The sequence below is a fragment of the Sparus aurata genome, chromosome 23, assembly GCF_900880675.1.
Source record: "Sparus aurata chromosome 23, fSpaAur1.1, whole genome shotgun sequence".
NCBI lineage: Eukaryota > Metazoa > Chordata > Actinopteri > Spariformes > Sparidae > Sparus > Sparus aurata.
Genome location: NC_044209.1, coordinates 22,390,110 through 22,414,237, shown reverse-complemented (window position 1 = coordinate 22,414,237; position 24,128 = coordinate 22,390,110). Strand labels below are relative to the sequence as shown.

General features: G+C 41.0%; 3 protein-coding genes across 4 annotated transcripts; 1 reads left to right on the top strand and 2 right to left on the bottom strand.

Annotated features, from left to right (window-relative positions):
- Positions 1 to 3,952: 3,952 nt before the first annotated feature.
- ramp2 (receptor (G protein-coupled) activity modifying protein 2) lies at positions 3,953 to 8,847 on the top strand. 2 transcript variants are annotated; one of them, XM_030408915.1, is made up of 6 exons: positions 3,953 to 4,202; positions 4,783 to 4,848; positions 4,937 to 4,966; positions 6,836 to 6,868; positions 7,017 to 7,191; positions 7,301 to 8,847. In XM_030408915.1, exons 1-6 carry the CDS (start codon positions 4,043 to 4,045, stop codon positions 7,548 to 7,550), a joined length of 714 nt encoding a protein of 237 aa, XP_030264775.1. In that variant the 5' UTR covers positions 3,953 to 4,042; the 3' UTR covers positions 7,551 to 8,847. The 2 variants fall into 2 exon arrangements, with proteins under 2 accessions (XP_030264775.1, XP_030264776.1); XM_030408916.1 differs by having other exon boundaries at positions 3,958 to 4,202; positions 4,786 to 4,848; positions 7,301 to 7,749.
- Positions 8,848 to 16,942: 8,095 nt separating this feature from the next.
- Positions 16,943 to 18,995, bottom strand: apnl (actinoporin-like protein). Its single transcript, XM_030406408.1, has 3 exons — positions 18,888 to 18,995; positions 18,241 to 18,366; positions 16,943 to 17,811 (listed from the first exon to the last, which is right to left on the bottom strand). The coding sequence occupies exons 2-3, from the start codon at positions 18,342 to 18,344 to the stop codon at positions 17,355 to 17,357; spliced, it is 561 nt and encodes a 186-aa protein (XP_030262268.1). The 5' UTR covers positions 18,345 to 18,366; positions 18,888 to 18,995; the 3' UTR covers positions 16,943 to 17,354.
- An 820-nt stretch (positions 18,996 to 19,815) lies between these two features.
- On the bottom strand, positions 19,816 to 21,871 carry LOC115574957 (bryoporin). Its single transcript, XM_030406654.1, has 3 exons — positions 21,695 to 21,871; positions 21,243 to 21,351; positions 19,816 to 20,329 (listed from the first exon to the last, which is right to left on the bottom strand). Exons 2-3 carry the CDS (start codon positions 21,344 to 21,346, stop codon positions 19,900 to 19,902), a joined length of 534 nt encoding a protein of 177 aa, XP_030262514.1. The 5' UTR covers positions 21,347 to 21,351; positions 21,695 to 21,871; the 3' UTR covers positions 19,816 to 19,899.
- Between the last annotated feature and the right edge of the window lie 2,257 nt (positions 21,872 to 24,128).

Here is a 24,128-nt window from a genome sequence, read left to right as displayed (position 1 = left end):
TAAACATCGCAAAGAAATGCAACTAAATCACGTTTTTGGTTGATAAGTTTTCAAAAATAAATGAATAAATGAACAAACTTCATCATGTCAATAACTCTACATAGAAATGGAATGGACTTGCATTTCTGTAGCTTTTCCAGTCTACTGACCGCTCAAAGCTGTCACATTCACCCATTCATACACTGATTGCAGAGGCTCCCATGCAAGGTGCCAACTGCTTATCAGGAGCAATTTGGGGTTCATTGCCTTGCTCGAGGACACCTCGACCAGTGGCGCCCCCAGAACATTTTCATAGGGGGGGCCAGATGGGGCCAGTGAAAATCTTAGGGTGGCACACCAAAATGGTCCTTCTTGTGGCAACTCAGATTCACCTCCAGTCTGTGGCTGTGCATTGCATTCCCCTTGACTCTTTTTCATTAAAAAGCCAGCAATTTTCCAGGGGGGGCCATGGTACCCCCTGGCCCCCCTGGGGGCGCCACTGAGTCCTCGACATGCAGCTGTGGGAGCTGGGAATTTGAACCAGCCACCTTCCGATTACTAGACAACCACTCTACCTCCTGAGCTACAGCTCATTGATTTTATGTTATTTTATTTTTATATATCCTATTTAAATATTTTCACTTATCCATTTGTTACATTGTCTTTTAGCTGCTGCAAAACTTGATAAAGGATTATCTTATTTTATCTTATCTTATCTTATCTTATCCTTGTCAAACTAGGAAACCTATAACCTATGACCTCATTTGGATGGGAGACATCAAGCTGCAGGTCATGAGGTAACAGTCACATCTGCAATAATTATATCTGATATTACTAATATATAGTGTTGTTAAAAAAAATAAAGATATTGTGTTAAAATACTTCAGCATAATGTCTTTACTTTTTACAACACTATGTATTAGTACATATCTTAGGGGATTGTTATCTCAGTCAACTCAATGAGATATATTAGTCTATCCTGACTTTATAGTCATTGTATGTAACAGCAGCTCTATATTTAAAGTGACTGCGTGAAAAAACAAAAGAGGAAAGACTTTATTATTAATTCATAATTAATGTATTACATATAAGTAAGCAACATAATAGAACTAAAATTGTGAATACACTGACAAACATGCCTGTCCTCCCTTTTCGCAATAGATAAACAAGCACATGTCAAAGATATTGAAACTCGGGATACTTGGACATTTTTATGGTTTATGCTTTAAAGAGCAAAACAACACATTTTAAGGGTGTTTAAGTTGTAACTTGACAATATTTTTGGGCTCACAGAGCAAGGGTCATTTCCTTGACTGAAATGTAAGGATTTGCACCAAACCTCGTCTTTAATGGGACTCTGCTTGGGAAGACGGAAAAAGGGAACTTCATTCAAGTCCTGTTTGTGTTTCTATTTTATATCAAACTTCCTTGTCCTGGAAATATGAGTCAATATCAGTTTTGGGATAAATGTGAAATCTTAATATTCTGTTAATATTTACAACAGTTTAGTTATAAACCCTTAATGGATTTAAGGAAACCACAGGAATGTTCCTTCTCTGGCACACAAGATGGCACTGTTCAGCTACTTTTCATCTCATGGCACAACATGTCCTCGAATGTACATGTCTCGCTACGATAAAGAGACCTGGCTTGACATGGTCTGAACACGACCACCTCCCTGTGTTTCTCTCTGATCACTGTGCTCTTGTTGATCCTTTCTGCTCACTGCCTCTGCCGTGTATGCCGTGCATTCCGGCTTACTAATTATGCATTTAGTGAGCACAAGTATCTCAGATGATACAGCGTGTTTGGCGTGTCTACAATGGTATTTGAAGTAGCCCGTGCCATGTTGATACTGAACTGTCAAACAAAAGCAAACACACATAGGAAGAAGATAAGCACGAGGAGTGAGGCTGTTATCAGCAGGAAGTTTTTAATTCTTTCTAATGTAAACCGTGTGTGTTGTTTTTGGCTCCTAGTCTTTGAGGGACTCATGTCTTCAGATATGGTGCACTGTACCGTTTATGATCTGTGGCAAAGGCTCGGAGATGAAAAGAATCACAAACCAACTGAAGAAGTAGGTACCTCTGAAGTCATTTAAAGTACTAACAGATTGTGACTGATGTAAGAAGCATTAATTCAAAGGAGAGAGACATGCAAAGTAAGCGTTAGCCTCGCATTCAAATCCATTCAACTATTTAAGCTCAATCACAATGCAAATGTGCGTAATTGTCCATTTGTAGGATTTTGAGAGTGGCCTAGATCCAAAAAGAAATGTGGAAGTAATTTTGGCCTGAGCTCTCTGGCTCGCTCCCAAATCCAGCAGCTGAGAAAGAGCACTCGTCCTTCAGTGACGTGGATAAGTGAATCAGTTTCTAATGGAGATCCCTGCCGCTTCTCTTTTCCACAGAAGCTCAGTGACGTCAGATCCAGAGGTGGTGGACAGGGAGTGCTTGTCAACAGCACTGATGGTGTAACACAGCACTGATACAAAAAACATACTCCTTACTCACCATCCCTGATAATAAGTCCCACGCTCTAGAAACTCCAAATCTGAAAAAGGTAATCTCCAAAAATGACAAATTAAATTAGAACTGCACCAATTTTATAATTTCATTCTACCAATATTCATGTGAATAAAGTTGTATAAAGCTTTTTGTGGCTCCGGATGGAGCTGCGTGAAGTTAAACTGCTCAATGACGTCACTTGAGTCAGTGTTGGCTGAGGCCAAAGACCACATGTTTAAAAATCTGGAGGTGTGGAGTCTGAAAGAGGAGAACTTGCCAGACTGCTGCAGCTCATCAGCTCGGCTTTAAGATAGTAGCCTAGCTCACAGCTACATTAGCTGCTACTCTGACTGAACAATATGCAGTTAGCCAGGTTACCAATGCAGTTAATGATTGCTTATTGGCTTGGAGTTACGGGGAAGTGTTTGTGTCTGTACTTTGGAAACCAGGCTCAGCAGCCTCTTGGTGTACACAGGACCATATACTGATGAAAGCTGTTTAGAGACAGGTGATCAAGTACAGAGGTGATTTACTGTGGCCTTGACCAGGACTTGCAGCAGGTGGAATATTTTCACATCTTACTTTGTGGGTTAAGGATTTATTCAAACCAGACCAGACCACATGATTTTGGTGGGTTTTATTTTGTTTCTGTGGAGTTTGCAGTGAGTTAATAAAGGTAATAAGCTCCTGTGAAAGAGCAAACGTTGAATTCAAAAGAAGTATGGTTGCATTTTCTGTTGGAGCGTAGGCGTGAGAATATTTCTGTCCTTTACATTTAGTGAGATTCTTTTGTTAAATCACAAGGCAAAAAGGCTAAGAGAGCTTATTACACTAGGCAAATATCTACCAGCCAAAACTACAGCTATACTATCGGACTATTGCCTCTTGAGGTAAAAACTGTTATTACAAGACAGGATGGGCCGGGGATAGCTGGTTAGCATGCTAACTTCAGTAGACATCTCTACAATATGTCAACACTGCTGTTTAAAAACATTTGTAAGATGACATCTTTCTCATTGCATGTTAAAAAATATCATACAGCAATTTTGTTTGTACATTCAATAACCGCTGCTTTTGAGTGACACAACAAATATCTCATAAAAGTACCCTTAGGGTTGTGATTAATAACCACGCGTCTCTCCGAGGCTGTGTAGTCACGCTACTGTTCCAAGTTTCTATTCAAGCGAAACAAACAGAAAATAAACAAGTATTTGTCAGATATTCAGAGAGCAGCGTGAGTCCTTTTCTTTTCAGTCCAAAGCGGCTCACATGCCGTCAGTGCACTTGCTGCCTGAACTCATTATTGAAATCTAAATATTGCTTTTACTGATAAAAGTGTTCATCAAAAGCCAAGGTAGGGGAGAGGGAGACAGGGACGGAGAGGGTGGGGCTCCCAGTAACTTCTCTCACTTCTCTCTTTCTGTTTGAAAACGCAGGGTGGGGTGAGAGAAGATAAAGAGAGCGAGGGAGTGATGGTGGAGCACCAGTGAACCACAGTAGTTCGAACCTTATCAAGGGCTCTCTGTCCCATTGTGCGAGTCCGCCCATCCTAGGAAATGAGGGCTTCCTGTTGTTTTATAGAGTCTTCCTGCGACAAGGTTGAGATATGCAATCCCTACCCACCAGGGAAGACGGACACAGCATTGTCAGGCAAAATGACAGCCACTAGCTTCTCAGTCAGGTTTTCTGGGTGCTTTGTGACTCTTCTCATCTGGGGTAAGTACACTGTCCATTTTCTTCATTCTTATGATATAACTTCTTTACTTGCCCTCTATCTCACCCCTCAAGAGGAATGCCTGGGGGCTTTCAGTGATTGAGTGGCTTTTAGAAAGGAGCTTAGCAAGTCTCATGATTGAGTTTTATACTTAAACTGTTTGGTTTAATGGCCATGGAGAGATTTTTGATCAGGCTGGGACAGCAAATTCGATTGTAAAGAAGAATATTTTTGTCTCTGTTTTGCGTTGAAGTTACATGTAAGATTCATGTTGGAGATGTTGTATGCTCCTGTTTTATTAAACAACATCTTCTTATTCTTGTGGGAAAGGAATGTGTCGTGAGTTAAAAATGTCATTGAGTTGAACATATTAGATTTCCCCAAAGCAGTGGCAGACAAAGGGAGGATGCATTGACCTGTTCGCTCCCCACAGCTCCCACAACTCCTTGTCATTTCCTTGAGCTCCTCTGCATTCATAAGCATTGAAGCGTTGAATATACAGCATCACGATTCACATAATGATTCCTGTTATAGATAATAGTATTTATGCTCTGTTATTTCCATTATTATCATTTCTCACAGCAGGATGCACATCAGTGGTTTGTCTGGTTGATGAAAAGTTGGCAGCGCAACCAGCCACAACAATAGGTACGTGTGTTTTAAGGAAGAGAAAAGTAAGAATTACACATCTCATCCAACCACTCATCGTGAATAAGCTGACCTTGTTTCTCCACAGGGTATCACTCAACAGAGACCATGGCTGCCAGTAAGTTTACAACCCTTTTTTGTTGAACATCATTACAAAATTGACACTTACATGTCCATGGAAATTAAAACTGCAAATGTTCAGGTTTTCATTAAATCCTGCTTTCATAACCTAGAAATAAATGCATCCATTTGACAGTTACAAAATAGTGATTCTGCGTTTGTGTCCACTGGGGGATTGTTTTGTATCAGTTCCCCTAAACTCGTTTGCCTGGCTGGAACTGACAAACACAGAAAGCAGAGCTCAGCGATCGCAGCTTCGGCCAAGATCTCCTTGTGTGTGTGTGTATTATCATGAGAATCCAAGACAAACTCCTCGGGAGGTCTCTACCAGTGAGAGGTCAGCAGCAGTAGACACGAGGCCCATAATGGTTTGGGGTTAAAGGTTAACTTAAACCTCATTATGAGCAACCCCCCGCCTGGCTCAACTTCCTGAATTTGTTCGTCATTCACCCCATGCAACGTCTGTGATCAACGCATGAACTCCGAGTTGTGAAACAACTGGAACCTTGGAGCAGCGCCCCTTTCACTGTTCCTCATCCTGTGCCTTCCTTTTTTTTTTCTCCTTTCCCCTGACTGTCTCCCCTCCTCCCCCCTGCCAGCTCCCCCCCAACTCTGAGCTCCTCCTATGCTGAAAAGACACATTTCCTGATGTCATTACTAAATCAAAATGCTGCTCGGCAAACAGATGTTGTGAGAGGCCCAACATGTGGCTTCAGTGACATGAATTAACAAGTTGGTCATGAGAAAACATGAACCGTGAATTTCATTTTTCACTCAATCAATGAAACCACCTCTCTCACACAGCTCTTTTAAGTGGTGAGTGGTGACAGTGAGAAAGTACCTTACAGATGTAGCACACTTATGAACTCCGTATGACATGAAAAACAAAACTTTCCCACAGTTGTGGTGGAAATCTGAGAATTCCTTCTCCACTATGTGTAAAGATAGTTCAGCTTTGAAACAGCTGGTCAGCTCTGACTAATAACTTCTTCAAGGTTTGGTCAAATTAACCTAAATATGAAATCATGGCTGTCTGCACAGCATACCCTGCAGAGTCATGATTACATCCACCCCAAAACGCTAAGCCCTAAATGTTTACTTATGTTTCCTATTTGGCAGAGGCAGCCCAAAAGGCAAATAAATCACATGCTGTGAGCTGGCCAGGCCTTTCGACTGTGAGAAACTGAGACTAAAAAGCAGAACAAGAGTTAAAGAGTAAAGGGTTTTCAGATGTGAGTCCAGCCCAGCTTGGGTGTGCTCCCTTTTATTTGGGAGAATGGAGAGGACAATCTTTGTTGCCTCCACCCCTTTAAAAAAGGAAGAAAATCCAAAAGAAACGTGTGTTGGAGAGGGGAAGAGCTGCTGCCAAGGCGCTGGGCCGTCAGACAGATCTTCATAGGACATCTGCTAACCGCGGGTAACACTGTTTGGACATCTGGTAACCGAAGGTTACACTGCGTCGCTTCCATCCTGTCGGGTTTCCTGTTATGCCTTGCTGTACACAGTCTAAGAAGTTCAGGTTTTTTATACATGGTCATCGCTTGGGGAAAACGCACCTTTATTCATTTTCTCTGACATGAAGGGAGTGCTTGGTTTCATTGGGGTATTCCTCTCCTTTCTCTCCGGTGAGTGTGTGGTCTCCCTTCTACAGCTGCGAATGCCTGCCTCAGTACTAGTCATGTGAAGGAGCTCATGAGCTACAATAGACAGAACAGTCTTTGCACTGAAACTTGCTAGGATGCATGCCTTTGTTGACTTATTTAATGAACTGAATTAGAAGATTCTGACATGGCAGAGAGTTTGTAGTCTACATGATTGTTTTGTGTAAAGGTTTTCAATCTAAAAATCTCATTCTTCTCTGTTCTAGATGCCACTTATGGAAAGTCTACCATGTCATTTGGTAGGTGCCATAACTCTGTAATGATACATAGTCATAAGACCGTATATCATTCTGTTTACAAAGAATATACACGTCTTTTAAATGTTTTCTAATCCGTCTCAATCTCTCTCTCTTTTGTCCTTTATTGCTCTTTCTTTAATTCATGCAGGTTGTGGGAATAATACTCATTCGTGTGAGGATTATTGCTCTATCTGTCATGAGTATTTTGCTGCACCATCAATGGACTGCCTTTCAGCGCTATTTGAGCATCTGTGCCTCAAAAATTTTGAGATAGCAATGACATCGCTACGCACCGACTGGTGCTCTTGGAGTAACGTGAGCGGGTAAGCAGTGTGTGTTTACATTTGCATTTGATCATTTTTAACATTTAAGATAAGAACATTTACCAACGTTTGAATAATCTTCCACTCACTTCCTGTCTCCTCGCTGCAGTTTGTATAGTAACCTGAGCATTTGCACAGAGGACATATCCGACTGTCTCCTGATCCCATGGCCCAATCCTCTGGTGGAGAAGACCTTTGTGGACATTCACTCCAAGTTTTTCAAGGATTGTCCCTCAGAGGAGCTGAGCGACCCACCACCAGTCATTATCTTTGCCCTGGTGATAACTCCCATCTGCCTGATCCCTGTCATGGTTAGCCTGGTGGTGCTCAAGACCAAGAATGGGGATGGCAGCTCATAAAAATCCTGAATCTCTGCTCACAGTCATCAGATTTTTGACTTGCGTGCTCCCTCTCGTGTCCCAACCCAGCGAGGACTATAGCTTGTTTACACATCCACCGCAGCTTTCATCTCATCCACTGACTTTGCAGAGGACTGAATATTTCTTTTTACTGCGCTTCACAACTCAGATGGATCCTGAGACAACAGCCAAAGAGGAAACTAGTCAAGAAAAATGACACTGATGCAGAGCGAATGTCATAACCGGTGGCATCACAGTTATACAGCTGTTGAGACTCACTGTGACAAAATCTATATTTTGTAATTACTGTACGTATTGTGACAAAACCTTTACTCTCAAACTTCTGACTCCAGATCTGAACAATCACATTTTTAGTCACATTCATCTTGCACACACTTTTCAGAAAACTGAGCTTGATTCTTACTGGAGAACTCAGTATTCAGGGTTTATAATAACAAAAGCTATGGAGCTTGCAAAAGTAAAGGCGAAACATATTGGTGATGCTGCTGCTCATTATACTGGACAGCACTGATAAAAGACAAAGTGATTTTTATTGCTGACTTCTTCTTCCTTTTTTTTAAAAAAAAAACAAACAAAAAACTCTGCTTTGAGCCACAAATTAGACAATGTTCAGTTTGTATGCAGAGGGGAACCTAAACTGAACTGGATACAGGTATGTGTCCATGTGTGATCTATGAAAGGGGCAGAGGGAAACGAGTATAGTCTGGTGCATGGATCTGGTAATGTGAGTCATGGCGTTTGTAAGGTTTTCGGGGTCAGAGGTTACAGGTGGGCCACGATGAGTGGGTACGCCCAGAAAGAGAGATCTCTTTCCTGGTATTGTCTATTTTTGAGCAGAAAATCCTTCAGCACTTTCCACCGTCCAAACCCCGACAATCCTCATGATCATATGATGAGCTAACTGGAGCGAAGTTTGCCTCACAGCTCCACCCAGTTGTGAAGTTGTGTCAAACGCTCTGACAAAGGGACATCTTTAAGTGTCTGTGCAGTACAGTGGCAAACACTGAGCGACGACAGGAAGATTAGCGTGTTATCTTTCGCCCGATCTTCCATGATGATATCGTTATGTATTGTTCAGCCTTGAATGACGATGAAGCCATTGTAAGGGCTTTAAGATTCGCATCAAAATGTGTATTTATATACTGTGTAATATTTCTGCCATTGTCAGGACTTACTGTGCGGTCTGAGAGAACACATTCAGCCTGCTCTCACCCCATTTACTGTATGTATTTTTATATACTTTTTTTTATTTTATACAATTAAATCTTAAATTGGATTACTGCCTATTGCTCGTTCTTCCTCTTGCAAACAGAAATCCGGTTCTTTCACTGAGAAAGAAGCGGACTGTATTTGGTTCAGTTCAGCTCATGTTCGCAAGGAGACAGTAACAAAGTCACAAAGGTAACCTTTAACCTTTGTCAGTATTTGATTAAACACTCCTCTCCCTTGAGTGTAGCACAGATGGCAGTGCTTTGGGCCTCAGGTAGTATTTCACTGTATCTTGAGTGAGCAGTACAGCATATTGTGGAGCAGTTGCTATGCTGCGATGTGCAAGTGCTGATGTATTGAAGGAAGCAGTGACAGCAGTCATGTATCACACCCTCATCTGGCAAACACAACACTGCAGGGTGGGCCGGTGTTTGTGCATGTGTACGTGTGTGTACGTGTGTGTACATGTGTGTGTCTCTGGCAGGGCTGGGTGGGAAAGTGTGTTTGGTGACCTTCTTCCTCTCTAGAAGACGGGTCATCCTCGTCCCCACCCCCTTCTGATCTCACTCAGTCCTGCTTTACCCCGTGTTGTTACAGTAAGCCAGAAAACCAGCTCTGACGCCATTATGTATGCAAGATGCGATTGTGAAAACAATTTGAATCATATTTCATTGCACGGATTACATCAGTCGCTTCACAAAACAATATGTGCATGTGTGCAGTACACAAAATGCCCATGGTACATACAACATGAGTGTGTTTTCAGCCGGGGAACTCTGCCCTCCAGTGGCTCTATGTGATACAACCTGCTTCATGTCTCAGTAGCATGATTTCACTCACCAACATGACTATCATCTCTAAAAACTACTCCTATGGCAGTAAAGTAAAAATGGAAAACACGTTAATAAAGTCAAAAAGTAACCCATGTAGCCGTAGTATGTCTAGTAAGTCTTAAAATTAATGTCTTGCCTATAGTGTTCATCTTGTGCTCTTTTTATTACTGTTATTCAGTCTTTATTTGTTTACATTTTTGAGGAGGCAACTTAAAATCCATGCAGAATTAGCTATTATCAATCCCTGTTGGCAGAGTATCTGTAGATTTATGGACAACTATCTCTGGATTACTTCGATGCTGAAGAAAACCCTTAAAAATGCGATGATTCTTAGGCAAGTTCTGTGGCCGTAAGGAGCTAAGTGGATGTATGGATGCGTACTAAAACTTTTAAAAAGTTCCATATATTTTTGATGTAAGTGACCGCAGAGCAGTGTCAGATGTTTTGAAATCTTACAAGACAAGACGTATGTGCTTGGATAGGTCTGGCGTTCTCTCTGCAGCAGTATTCTATCATCAGGAATCCTTCAAAGCATATGTGAGGCCGAGAGGTTATTCTCCAGCCCCTCAGCTGTGCCGCGGCACAGTTACATAACATGTTGAGAAGCCTCAACTTGTATATTAATCAGCTGATCTGAACACAATCCCATGGGCCTCTGTCTCAATGATCTGTGCTGACACTGAAGTGGGCTGTCTTGATGCTGCCAAGCTGGAACTGCTCTGAGATGGACCGCGCAGCCTGCAGCCCTTCAGATATTTTCTGTTATGTAAAATCCGATTGACATAGTTTTGATTGATAAACTGAGTCACGAATACATTTGAACTTTTGATTTTTACTGACACCAAGCTCAGTGGAGATTTAATATACTAGGTTCTATATCTGCTATTTGTTAAAGGTAGTTTTGGGGAAAACGTTTTAATCGGAAGAGTGATTATTTAATGACTGAATGAATTACACAATTACATACTGTTACTGTTGTGTTACTTTGTTTATATGTGGCAGACCCTGCCAACTTTCCAGTCGCAAACTGTGTTCTGGTTACCTTATTATCCTCTGAGAACAGCTTGCTTACTCAGTTATGGAATAAGTTTATATTATTTTCTTATTGATGTTGTAAATATTAAAATTCTCAGTTGTAACTTCTTCTCCAAAACTTAAAAGTGCTCCTTATCACTGTAAAACATTTTTAAACTGAGATGTCTTCAAAATACTCACAATATAATGATTGCTCGTTAAAAAGTGAAAATATGTGTATATTATGATTTATTTTGTTTGTACTGTATGATACAATACTTTGCAGATTTATGTTGTTCCAGTGTATTAAAACAAAAACTGCCCGTTCCACTCACACACTTTTTGGTAACTAAGCAGCACATTTAAACATTTTTTAATTTGTTTTATCATAATTAGATAAAAGAAACACAGATCAAATAATCAGAAAAATGCTGAATATTGACAGTCGACCGAGAAGGGAATCGAATGAGCCGTAGTACACAGAACACATACATGTAAATTTACGTATAATTTACCCGTACTTTTTATACTTAAGTAGATTTGAAACAACATGTATGACTTTCACCTTTTTTAAGAAATATTTGAACACTATATATTTACTTTGTAGTATAACAATCAAGTCAAGTATAACAATGCTGTTAGAAATGCTGCATTAAAAATCAGAGATTTTCTTACTTGTAACTCACTACAGTGTCAGTGACTTTAATTAGGCTTATGAGAATATCAGTGTCATTCTGAAAGTGAGACAGAGACAGTGTAGTAGTGATCAAACTCACAAGCTGCAGCTGTGAGTCCAGTTGCAGGGTGGTGGGTTTTGGCTGTGGAGCCTCAGTCGGGGCTTCTGGGTCCTCTCACTGTGGGAGCTGATGACTGTTATGTCCCAGAGATCTGGCAGAGTGGTTGGAAGGACAGCGGGGAAGGGCATCTGTACATCAACTGCTGGTTCTTTTGGCAAAGATGCAGTGTGTCTGGGGACTGTGGCTGCGGAAAAAAATGGAGGTGGCTGACAAAGTCAGCGTCTCTGCTTCATATGAAGGAGCATTCAGCAGGAAGGTCAGCTCCCTTGAGCCGATGCCAAGTTATTGATGAGTTATTGATATCTCATCTCATATACAGTTGTCTTTATTCATAAAAATCTGTTTGCTTCTCTCACCAGCTAGTTTATTTGCTTGTTGTGGACTGGAGTTTTGCCAGACTTTATGAAAATTAAAAGATTGCACCCACTGATGCGACTCATTGAGTGTGACATGAGTAATTACTTTGTTGTACGAGATCCAGGCAGCTGGCACTGCTGTGTCAGAGCTGACCCTTCAGCTGGATGACACCAAGCTGGCAGCAGATGATGGTACATTCGAGTAGGTTCGACTTCAAAACTGCTCCTTGATCAGCCAGAATAAACTCAAAGAAGTTCAGAGCATGAACAACCTCGTTCTACTGCCAGCTGAAAATCTGAGCAACAGGAAATATTCTTCAGTTCTCCTGTGATGATGGAGAAGGAGCAGGGCCTGCAGCAACATCTGAAGGCTGACATTATTGGTTTGGGTTGTCCCAGAAATTAAAAAAACAGCTACACAACTTTGAGTGTTGGTCTATCTGAGAAACAACTAGCTGGAATTTCGTTGAAATACATGTATAGCCAATGTATTGTTTTGTCACATTGTAAGAGATCGACAGTTGCTAATTTCGTTGCCACTTGGGGGCAGTGGAAGCAAGCTCTTTTGCTCTTCAGAGGTAATGATCTGAATCTAAGCTGCTAAATTCTCCACTACGACCCAGCTAGTGGCTAACTTGTGTCCGTCCGCTGTTTGGTGCTGGTCAGGTAACGTACTTTATGCTGTACGAGCTTCTGATTAAACCGAACACTGAAGCTGCATGTCAGAATATGGAAACAATGAGCTGCGAGTCATGAGAGAGGCTTGGTGGGGGGAACAGCTGTGAAGGTGATACAGTAAACCTCTGCGGGTTCACCCCTGCAAGCCTGTTGTGAAAATATTCATTATAGGCACTATAAGTAGAAACGTTGATTGCTTTATTATCACTGCATCTTTAAAAGACGGAACAAAACAACCACTGACATCTCAGTTTCCATGAATATAACTGATGATCACTGCTCATATTCTGTACTTTACATATTTTAGTTTACTGTGTGCACTGATCAAATTAAATATACCCCATTAACTTTGGTGCCGATCTGGATAAAGAGATCCTGATTTTCTTCAATTCTTTATAGAGGAGTAATGGATGGATCTTGATGACGAAAAACAGCAGTGTTTAGGTGGTTGGTATGTATGAGTAACTACAAAAGAGGACTGTTGGGCCTTGGCGGAGGTATGCTCTCTACCATTCTAGGTAAGCATGGGTTGGCATTGAACATAGTTTTTGTACAGCTGAACTTCCATCTAATATTCATAATGGTGATGCCAACACTTTTACTAAAGAAAATGGAACTGAAATAGTTTTGTGTCGTGTTGCTAGCTCACTTTACACTTTTCACAAACTTTAGAGCAGAAGCAACATGGCAGTCCAGTTTCTTGTGATAGATAGAGTTCTACAAAGAGCTGTTGGAGTGCCCTCCCTCAAGATATCCGTAGTTACATGATACACATCTGTGTCATTCTGCATGATGAGACGTTCCAAACTAACAAACTAACATGTCGCGACAGTTTCCAATTGCCTGCGAGGGATAACCTGACCTCCAACCCTCTCATCTGATCAAAAGACATTATGAACAGTCTTTGAAATATGACCCACAGATATTTTGACAAACAAAACAAACATGCAGGACAATGCAACTCCAGCTCAGCTTTAAAACATTTGACTTTATTATTTTACCCTTGTAGGCTCTCCGGAGGGGAACCTGCCTCAGATCAAGGCCTGTAATTGCGCTCCGATGATGGGGCTGCAGGCTGAGGGAACTATTTCAGAGTGCCAGGCCCTGCTGGATGTCACGACCTGGGCCAAGAACTGCAGCAGCAGAGGACACAGAGTGAGCCACATTAATTCACTGTCTGCTGATAATGACGAAGTCTCTGAGAAAACAAAGGCAACTTTAACACTGAAATTCCCAGATTCTTGTGCACTCTGAATGTACAAGTACTTCAGTGAAATACTCCTACCACAGTGTAAACATACTCATTGCTGCATTCAAGATATCAAATAAAATCATGTATTGTTATTAAAATATATTATTAGATTATAATCATTGACATATGGAATGATGATGTTGCAGCTGGTTAAGGTGGAGCTAATTCTAATTACTTTATATACCTTGTCTGGTAGTTTGGGACTTTACCACATTGGATTAGAAAGTTTTATTCTAAATAACTGTTTAAACATAGTCATTTCTTAGTTGGTTTTATGTATGTATGATATTATATATTATGTACTAAATGCAAAGTAATTACATTTATCAACTAGATGTTGTGGACTACAAGCAGAAAGTAGCAAAATCTGGAAATACTCAAATAAAGTACAAGTATGTTCAGATCGTACTTCAGTGCAGTACTGATGTCACTGATGTGGCCATTATATACCATCAGTGTAATATCCATGTAGAGTCAATAAGATATTTTGGGCAGGTTTTTAAAGATAGCTTTGGAAAATACCTTTTCCTCAACAACTGCCCAGAGAGATTCGAGTGTTGGAGCTGTAATTTAAGTGCACTTGATATCAGACGTGGCCTCTAGATGGCACTCTTTGAATGCATATTTAGTAGGTGCACCTTTTTAAATGGACTTCTATTCACTTCGAGAAAGAAGACTATGTAACACATTGCTGAGTGTATCTTTGGCCTCAAGCCTCGGGTCACTAATATCAATTATTTTATTCTTCTGTTTGGACACTCCCAGTTTGAGTCAATACACAGCACAGTTCTCATTCCAACAGGATTAGTTTGAATGCAAATAGAGTGACTGATATTCAAACAAACTCTGAAGCTGAACCTGCAATGCAAATACTCCTAATGATCCGGCTCTTCCAGTTAATGCAGTCTGAGCTTTGTGTTCGGCTTCGTTGATAGTGTGAAAAATTAAAACGGATCAATAATTTCCTTGTAAATATTTCATGCTGCGGAGAGACACCGCCACTGTAGGGCTTAATAACAGCTGGTGATGATAACAGGGAGAGGAGATGCATGCCGCTGTGTTTACATCACCATTCAGCCCCAATTTCTATTCATAGCATGAAAAACTGCAGTAGCAGTTCAAATTAATTAAGAGTTAAACATTCCTTTGTGTTGTCAAAATACCGAAGATACCAAGTGAAACTGCTAGCGGTGCTAGATCCAAGCTTTTTACAGCAGGTGTAAAGGTGTTTAGTGTGATCAGCTGATTTGTATCTTATGAAAAGACATGCCAACGTGTTAACTTTGATGCTCCACCTGTACTCATCCACCTCCCTCCGCTCTTCGCATCCTGGATGGATTTTGACAGAGGCTTCCACCTTGACAAACAGCCAGATTCACTCCCATTTAGTGGTAAATAGCATCAGTTTCAATCCACAAAGGCTGAGCTTCTTAAGTTCATCTACACAGGAAAATAAATGTTTCACATATCCTTTGTCTCCTGTTTAAGAAGTCTAATCCCACTCTGTGGTAGAAAGATTTTTTTCAGTCTTGCGAAATACGTATCACCTGGCGCACAAAAGAATGGATTTGAAATGAAATATGCATCTCTGCAGGCACAGGTGCATGTGTACCCACACTCAGAGATGCTCATCACTAAAGCGTGCAAACACATTTACTGTACGTACGAACGTCAGGCACAAACACAGAAGCACACGGTCACAAACACACACGGTAAACAGTCTAACACAAAACATGAAAGAAGACTTATATGCAGGTGTAGTAAACATAGCGGAGCGACTGAAAGGGAAATGTGAAAGGAATGTGTGGGAACTTATCCCCATTCTAAAGCCGTGACAAACAAAAGTTTCTCCATCTGTTTACAGGGACTGTGTGTCATTTATCCAATACAGTACTCGACAATGCTTCGGGGATTGAGCATGAACAGGCCTGGTTTATGCCTCTATATTATGTATGGCGTTTATGCAAATGAAACGGTGACAGTGAGCAAAACCTTTGATCTGGGTGTCTTTGTGGCTCCAACGGTTAATGCAGCAAAAGCATCATGAATCAACGGGAAAGCAGAATCGGGGAAGCAGCGTTGAGATTGTACATAGAATCGGGGGAACTTGATAACTTCCCCTGTGATGTAGATTTAGAGCTGATATACTGCCTCCTGCTTTAGGACCCCATATTCTCCTAAGGTTAATGACTGTTGCTACACAAAATTGGCTGTGCCATTGCTGCAAAACAGGTAGTTTGAGGATGAGATAGCACATCAAGCTTGTCATTTCCCCAATTAAAGAATTATAAAGCTCTTAGGAAGTATAATGAGTTTCTGAGCAGGCACAATAATAGGGTGTTCACCTACATCCATCCCTGCATCATGCACCACCACCGTATAGTCCCTGCCAAGATCATGAACGCAGAGAAAGCAAATATACCTTTTTAATTTTCTCGAGTTTACTAGGTCATAAAAATTAACCATTGAATGTGTTTTGAACAAAAGCTGCATGACTTAAAATGTTTTAGTGTTCCCTCTGGCTCTGCCAGGATGGCAAAGCAGCCGTTTAAAACCCTGATTATCTCAAAGAATCCCAGCACAAATACTGTTCTACCGAGTCTCTTAAAACAGATTTTTGATGACACAATGTTTTTTTTTAGCCAAGAGTTTACTATTTGTTTTTCATTTAGGTGTTCATGGAGAAATGGGTTTGAGTATATTTGCCATAAAATGGATCTATAACGGCTCTGATTTTTCAGAAAATGTTGTAATTTAGCCGCAGGTTACAAACAGAGAGAGTCTTAATTGAAATCCACAACATTCGTCATCATGTGTTCTGCAAATCATTTTAGTTTTAACAAAACGCCAGCTATTTTGTTAACTTTTAGCTATAAAAAAAACACTCAGGATATGATACATGTTCTATAAAACGTCGTCAGAGTTATATGAGCTTTGGTGTGCTTTAAATATTAACAATGATTACTGTGCTTTGATCAGGTCTGCATGAGAAAAGGGTGTGTCCCTGTGCTGCTCTCATATAGTCCCTATGGAAGAAGAAAGAAAAAAAATCCTGCAGCCTTTAAATTTCACTTCAAAGCAATCCTCCCGAATCCATTCACATACAGATCATGCTTTGGACGGTATGCATGGTGCACAAAAACATCATTCTATATTCAAATATTTCAATCTCCTTTTCTTTTAAGCACTTTTGAGCTATTCTGAACTCAATCAAGAGACACACGCAAATAGCTTCGGAAAAAAAAGGTTTATTTTATTCCTCAGACTGCAGTGTCAAGGTAAACACAGACACGCTTCTCTGTGTGTTTTATTAAGCCATGTGGCCTCATCCTCTGGTGAGTCATCCTTTGATTTTCATTTTCTAAAGGTGCCATTTTAAAGCCCGGTGCTATTGAAACAGACAGAGGCTTCGGCTATAAAAGGGGCGTTATTGCTGCCCGGATTTATAAACAAACTAAACTCTGATGGTAAGCAGATTTCCTGAGGGGTAATACGCAGGCATACAGACACATGTCAGCAACAATACATCTGTGAAATCATGCGTGTTGACTGTATTAGAAGCAGTCTGCCAGGTAAAAGCTGGATGTGGAGGGATGAATTCTGCTGTGGGGTTTCGTGACAGATATACAGTTTAGGAGGGATTTCTAGAATGCCTGCTGGCCCATGGGTGTGAAAAGCTTATCCCACAACTCCACCTTCAAGATGGCGTTTTCCAATGGACTCATGGTGGCCTTTACATCTAAGTAGTTGCCCACATAATTGATTCCTGACCCCGTGGCTTCCTCCCTGACAAACCCATGCTCTTTCTGGTTTTTCTCATAGTACAATTCTTTGTACAAAGCCTTATCGCATTCACGGCCCTTTTCATAGATGCCCACCGCGAACCAGTTCTTGTACAGGTTGTAGTCCCAGGGAACTGAGAACATGATGGCCAGAGACTCAATGTAGTCGTTCTGCGTCCTCTCGAAGAGGTCGTAGGTCAGCACACCAATGCTGCCGGTGGCTTTGCCGCTGGACTTGGTGAAAGTGCAGACCTCCGTCATCAGAGGGCGCACGGTGGGTTGAGGTGGGTTGTATGTCTCGCCATTTTCAAGGTACACCCTAACCGGAACAGAGGAAGCGTATGTTACACACATATATACTTATTTGGATCTTTATGTTTCAAACAAGCCAGAATGATACATGTCATGTCACATTCTGATAATAAGCTGTCTTTCATGTGGTGGCATGACAGCTAGGTGAGTTGGCAGTCAAGCATAGACCACTGTTGGAGACATTGTAAACAACAGAACCACTTTATGAGATGTTGGATATTTTCCAGCTGTATTGTGGTGGAAAGAAGCAGGTATTTTAAGCCAAAACATGATCTGTCCCTAACCCTAGCATTCCTGGTTTTTGTGCCTTAACCTAACCAGACCACATGCACAGAGGTGTCAGACATGAAATAAAAAATTTGACTTGAAGTTGCAACAAAAAGAAATGTTTCAATATATCCATATCTGTGGTAAGCAGGGGCTGGGCTGGGCTCACCTGGGGTTAAGGAGGCAGTAGTTGTTCGTGATATTTGAGATTTCAATGACGACACTTCTCTTCCTGTCCACATCAGCTGCAATGGCTTCAGCTGACTCTGTCATGTTGGAACGGCTGTGTGATCCTCTTGTAAAAAAAAAAAAAAAAAAGGTAATTTAGATGTTAACCAGCTGAACCGAACAACCTAACAGCAGCTGTGAAAAGCACTTCCCTCCACGCCCAAACACACAGGGAGTCATGAGATACATTACAACAAAAAATATCCCTCTGACCTGTGTTGGCATTACACTGAATGGAGCTGGGTATGAATGATGCATTTCAGAGGCTAATGAGATTTCAGAACAGTTGTGAACAATCAGAGAATAGCTGCAGACTCTCTTTGGCTCATTAGAGAGTGCACCTCTTCAATTACAGCATTAAGTAGCACTCAATAATGAAGTTAGAGTGAAAACACTCGAGAAAATGAGCAGCCGTTTTATCAACAGATATAAGATACAAATCAAACAAATGCTCCATCAGGCTCTGCCGCTACAAATTGCTTTTTTTCTTTTAGAGTCACAAGCTAATGAGCCATTCTGTGTACTGCTTTCTGTAAAATCAGTTTAATATTCTAATTTCTTTCAGCCAAAATGCTTCAAGGGACTTACCTGCTGAGAACCTGTGCTGGTGCTGCCAAATCCAAAAGTGGGAAAAGTTAGCTGAAAGGGAGGTGCCGGTAGTTTTTTTTTTTTTAAACAGGATGCATGCCATCAACCAGGAAACCCTCCCACTTGCAACACAACCCCTATTCGACAGTACACACCCTCTTTCAACACACATTTGTCGTCAACACAAAGCCCCTTTGAGAACAAATACTTCTGTATTTTTCCCTGTGGGATGAAACTGCCACACCCTAGTCTGTGGAACAGTTTACAGCAGATTCCAATTGGATCCCGACCTGTTAGGTAAGCTGAGATCTTTCACTAAGCCCACTCCTACAGGACTGTGGGTAGATGAATGTCTACCAGATTGAAAGATGTGGTCTGGGAGTCGCAAATGCTGTGGCATTGTGCAACAGAGTCAAAGGCAAACTAAACAAGTTAAGACAGGGATCTGTGGAGCTACTTTTTTCCTGTCTTTTGTTGAACCTCCTGGATGCCAAATACCACAGAAAAAAAATCCACACACTTCGGTGCAAGACGGAGAATCTCACAGCCAGCGAAGACCAATATTGTTATCATGCCGATTAAAAAAACATCTATGCAGATATTCCATCTGTTGCTGCTCATTAGAATTGGATGGATCCCGCTAAGAGATTAAAAAATGATTACTGTTCATCAGTAATAATGAAAGCATACTGAGTGAAAACATATCCCACTCAACAAAGCAACACGCTTTGGGTCTGAATGTGTTATTACCATAATCAAAGAAAAAAGAGGGTGTAGAATATACATAAGCCCAAGAAATAAGCTAATGGAGAATCAATGAGCTGGCTGTCAGATATTGATATCTTTCAGCGGACAGGAATTACAGATGACAGCAGAATCAGTCTTCCTGTCCTCTGGATGTTTCTCTGAATGACAACACGCAACAGTGTTCAGATCAAATTAAGTTTATTTATTCTGTTGAGTACACAAGCAACAACGTGAAGAGGCAGAACACCAGCAGACTTTTCTACACTTAACGACCCATTTTGTCGTAGAGCTCCACTTTCACAATGGCTTTGCCGACACTGGACATCGTGGCCCTCAAATCGACATATGTAGCTCTATATAAAAGCCCAGCGCCGTGTTGCTCAGAGCGGGTGAAGTTACTGAGGTCTTTCCCATCGTACAGCTGGTCATACAGGTGTTTGTCGCAGTCACGGGATTGCTCAACCACACCCACAGCCAGCCGGTTCTTGTACAAGTTGTGGTCAAAAGGCACAGAGAACATGATGGCCATGCGGTCGGAGCAAACCCGGCTCTTCATATGGAACAGGTCGTAGGTCAGCAGGCCAACTGCGCCCGTGGCGGTGTTGTCGTCCTTGGTGAAGGAGCAGACTTCGGTCTTGGAGGTGCGAACCGTGGGCTGGGGCGGGTGGTGACAGAAGCCACTTGACATGTACACCCTGTAAAGGAGAGGAGACAAATCCTCACCATCACTGACAATCACTTGATAACTTTTATGTCACACTTGCTAGACTTTTTGATGAAAGAACTGAGTTTTGTAAGTTTTGTGGAGATGGTCGGTGTACTTTTTGAGTGTTGGGCTTTCCAGGGTACCTGAAATACCTTATGCTGATGGATGGAGTGTGACTGTACAAGCAGTGCTGTGGACTTCTAAGCAACAGTGAGTGTACCTGCGTACGATGTGCAATGAGGCAGTGTGTGTCACTGTGTGATGGATAGGCGGATGTTCTCAGCAATGTGATGTCACACATGAAAATCACCCATCCAAGATATGGTCTGTCCTGCCACAGCTAGATAAATGTGGAAGCGTGGTGGAAATTCCTATAGATGTGGGTTGTTTTTATTTATTTGTTTGTATCGTGTGAGAAGCGGAAGAAACAAATTGCATTATTTAGAAAAATAACTCTATAATTTATTCATACTAAATAGACAGTACACTGACACTGACTTAGGATCAAATTCAGTATAAATACATTAAATTAAAATGGACCTTTGTTGGTGGAAATTCATTTTGGGAAGGGATTTCATGCTAATAGTATCAAGATGCTGATTTGGCGCCGGAATCAGAGCAATAGTGATTACTGCACTTCAAAGCAATGCATTAAGAATGCCTTTTGAAAATAAATACGTCTGCCTGGAACCAATTAAACTTGAATGATACCATGCAGACAACAATGTTAATGCAGGTAATTAAATGATTTAGCTGAGTTGCACTGACCTCAAAGCTCGAAATGCATTTTATCCAAAAGTTCTAGACATATTATGTCAATGAAAAATCCATTTCGTCACGTTGTCTTTTCATGTACTCTCTGTAATAATGCGTTAAATTGGTAAATACATTGACAGACTTACTTGGGGTTGATGAGGCAGTAATTCGCGCTGACGTTGGTTATTTCTATGGTGCAGTTTCTGTTGGTGGAGAGAGTGGCTGACACTGCTTCTGCATTTTCTGGCATCTTGGCTGCAAGAGGAAAAAAAAGGCTGAAAGCTTAGCACAGTATATCCGCTAATCTGCCACCATTCAGCGAGTATTGTGTGGTAAATAGATAGCTCTCCTTTATATAACAGACAAGGAGTTGAGCCGTGAATGATACTGGGTGAAAAGAACAATATGGACCTTCCATTGTTGCACAGGTTCAGTGAAACCGAGCTGTTTTTCCTCTTATTTACAAAAACATGAATATAGCTTAAATGTATGAAATCTGCTCTTATTAACTGAGAAAAAAAGTTTTTTTACAGGATAAGCAACACACAGATCACAGTTAAGTTATATGCCTGCGATAAGTAGGAGTATTTATAATCACCTTTTGGAGTTAAACACCCGGGTTGTGCTAGACAGCAGCGACAAGTTCCTTTTTTCTCAGATCCTGCAGAGAGGTGGAGAGAGTCTCCCTTGTGTGATTACACCTCTACAGTTCCTGTTCCAACACAAGCTCGGGCGTGTCCACTAAGAATGAGTGTACACCAGCCCTCATGGAAAAACCACGTCTCAAAATTAAGCAATTGGGCCACCTAATATCCCCTGAACATGATATAGTAGACATTATTAATTTGGTAAATCATTGAACCAAATCATGTATTAATTAGACAACATGTGTCAGCATTTTTTCCCTTCACATCATACGTGGGTGGGAGCAGGGGAGGAGGCAGATACTTCAGCGATACCAATAAAAGTATAAAAGTATTACCAGCAAAATGTGATCAACATTTTAAAAGTAGAAGAATTCATTATGGTGAAATGTTCCCTGTCGGTGTTCATCTTCTATATATGATTGTTTTGGAGCGATGCATCATTCGGTAACATCATCCTGTGAGAAACACACAAGTAAACATTTCATGAGCTCAGAAATAACAGCCCTGTTTCCAGCTCTGTGACGGTGCTTTTTCCAGCTAATCCGAGAAGATTTTAAATAGTTTATTTGGCTTAACAAGTAGAAGAGCTGTCTCAACCCATAAAGGAACACTTCATTCTTCAGTTTGTCACAAACACTCAAAAATCAACACAGTTGGAGACACAGTTTTCACTGGACATGATAATTATATTCAGAAAAATAACCAGTGACTAAAACTGTCAGAAAAATGTGGTGTAGTTGAAAGTATTTGCCCCTGAGGTTTGTTGGTGTAGAAGTATAAAGTTGGAAACAATGTGAACAATCAGGTAGTGCCTCAAACTTCAGCACTTGAGTGATGACTCGTCGTCATATCACCTCTCACTTCACCGTTGTTTGCAGCTCGTTCTTGTGAAGTCCTATCGCATTATCCCCTCTGTAGTTAAAACCATTTCACTTGTTTATTAGAACAGTTGATTCCATTTGATCTTGTTTTTTTTAATGAACTCAGCACTTTGCTCTTGTGGGACCCTGTGCAGCTCAGTTTATTACATGTATTTCATAAAGAACATTAGGGGACATTTCATGTTCTGACTCGCTTGGAATGAAACTACAATCCTCCGGAGAACTGCTTAACTGATTGCTTGTTGTTGCTACCGGTGACGGCTTGCGACACACTCCTGCGGGAGACGCCCCTCATCAGTCACAAATTTCAACACACCACTTGACTCTTATTTCATGAATTCTTTTACTGCTGACTCTGCTCCCACTCGAGTGTGGAGTCGAGGACGAGACACTCCCTTCCTCCATGTAGGAGCAACTTAGACGAACACTTTATTATGTAACACTGCACTGCAGGGTTATATTTATCCTTATGAGTACAGTGCCTGAGGATCTTCCCAATTAAGTATGTTTTGCAAACTTGGTGTGTTTTGAGATGTGTTCATTACTCCACCAACCAATTCAAGTTATATCGTGGCAGCTGTTCTATTCCATACATCAGGCGCTTGGAGCTCGATTTAAATCCTTTTGACTCCAGTGCTTGAAGTCACCAGATGGCACCAAACATGCATTTGCAAAAATATATTTGCACTACACAGACTTTTTCAGTTAATGTTTGCCTTCTGATGGCAAGCCAGTGACCATGGCAAAAACATACTCGGCATGCCCTTCATTATGTCCTGTGAAAAGGGCGTGCTGCTTTCAAATGCTCATAGGTGAAATGCTCGAGAGCTCAGTCGTGAGATTATGATTCGAAGGAAAAGGACAAAATAGAGTTGATCTGAACAGACATGTATGATGATATCTAGAAATCTGGAAGTTGTCAATTTTTCATCCATCTGAAAAATGATATGTGAGCGTCACAGCCTCACAGGGTCCCTGGAGCCGGAGCCACAACTTTTGAGAAGTGTCTTTTGAACTACGCTTTATGGGTTAAAATGCAAAAAACAAAGAAAGAAAGAAAAAAGGATGAAAGAAAGAAAGAATCACAAGACAGCAAAAAAATCCCTTAACTTTATAGTTTTGATAAGAAATGGGCATCTTCTATCCTACAATCACCCATTCAGAATAGCATACAGACAACCATTACCACTTTACTAATGTCAGAGCAGATTTGAATTTCTTCCTTTTTCTTTTTTTTCTATCAAGCAGTTATGTTCAATTTTAGCACACTGTAGAGTTATTTATCTTCGCAGGTTCTGAGAACAGTAAAAAGGCAATTAAGAAGGCGACAAAAGGACAGAATGCTGGTAATCTCTATTCATAGGTTGCTGGGGCTCTTGAAATGTTATGATGACAAAGATAAATGTATCCTAAAGATGAAACCATATTTAATTATTGTGGCGGTGGTGTCAGTATCCCAACCCCCAGTCACTCTCGTTGCTTCTTTTTGTCTGTTCGACACCTT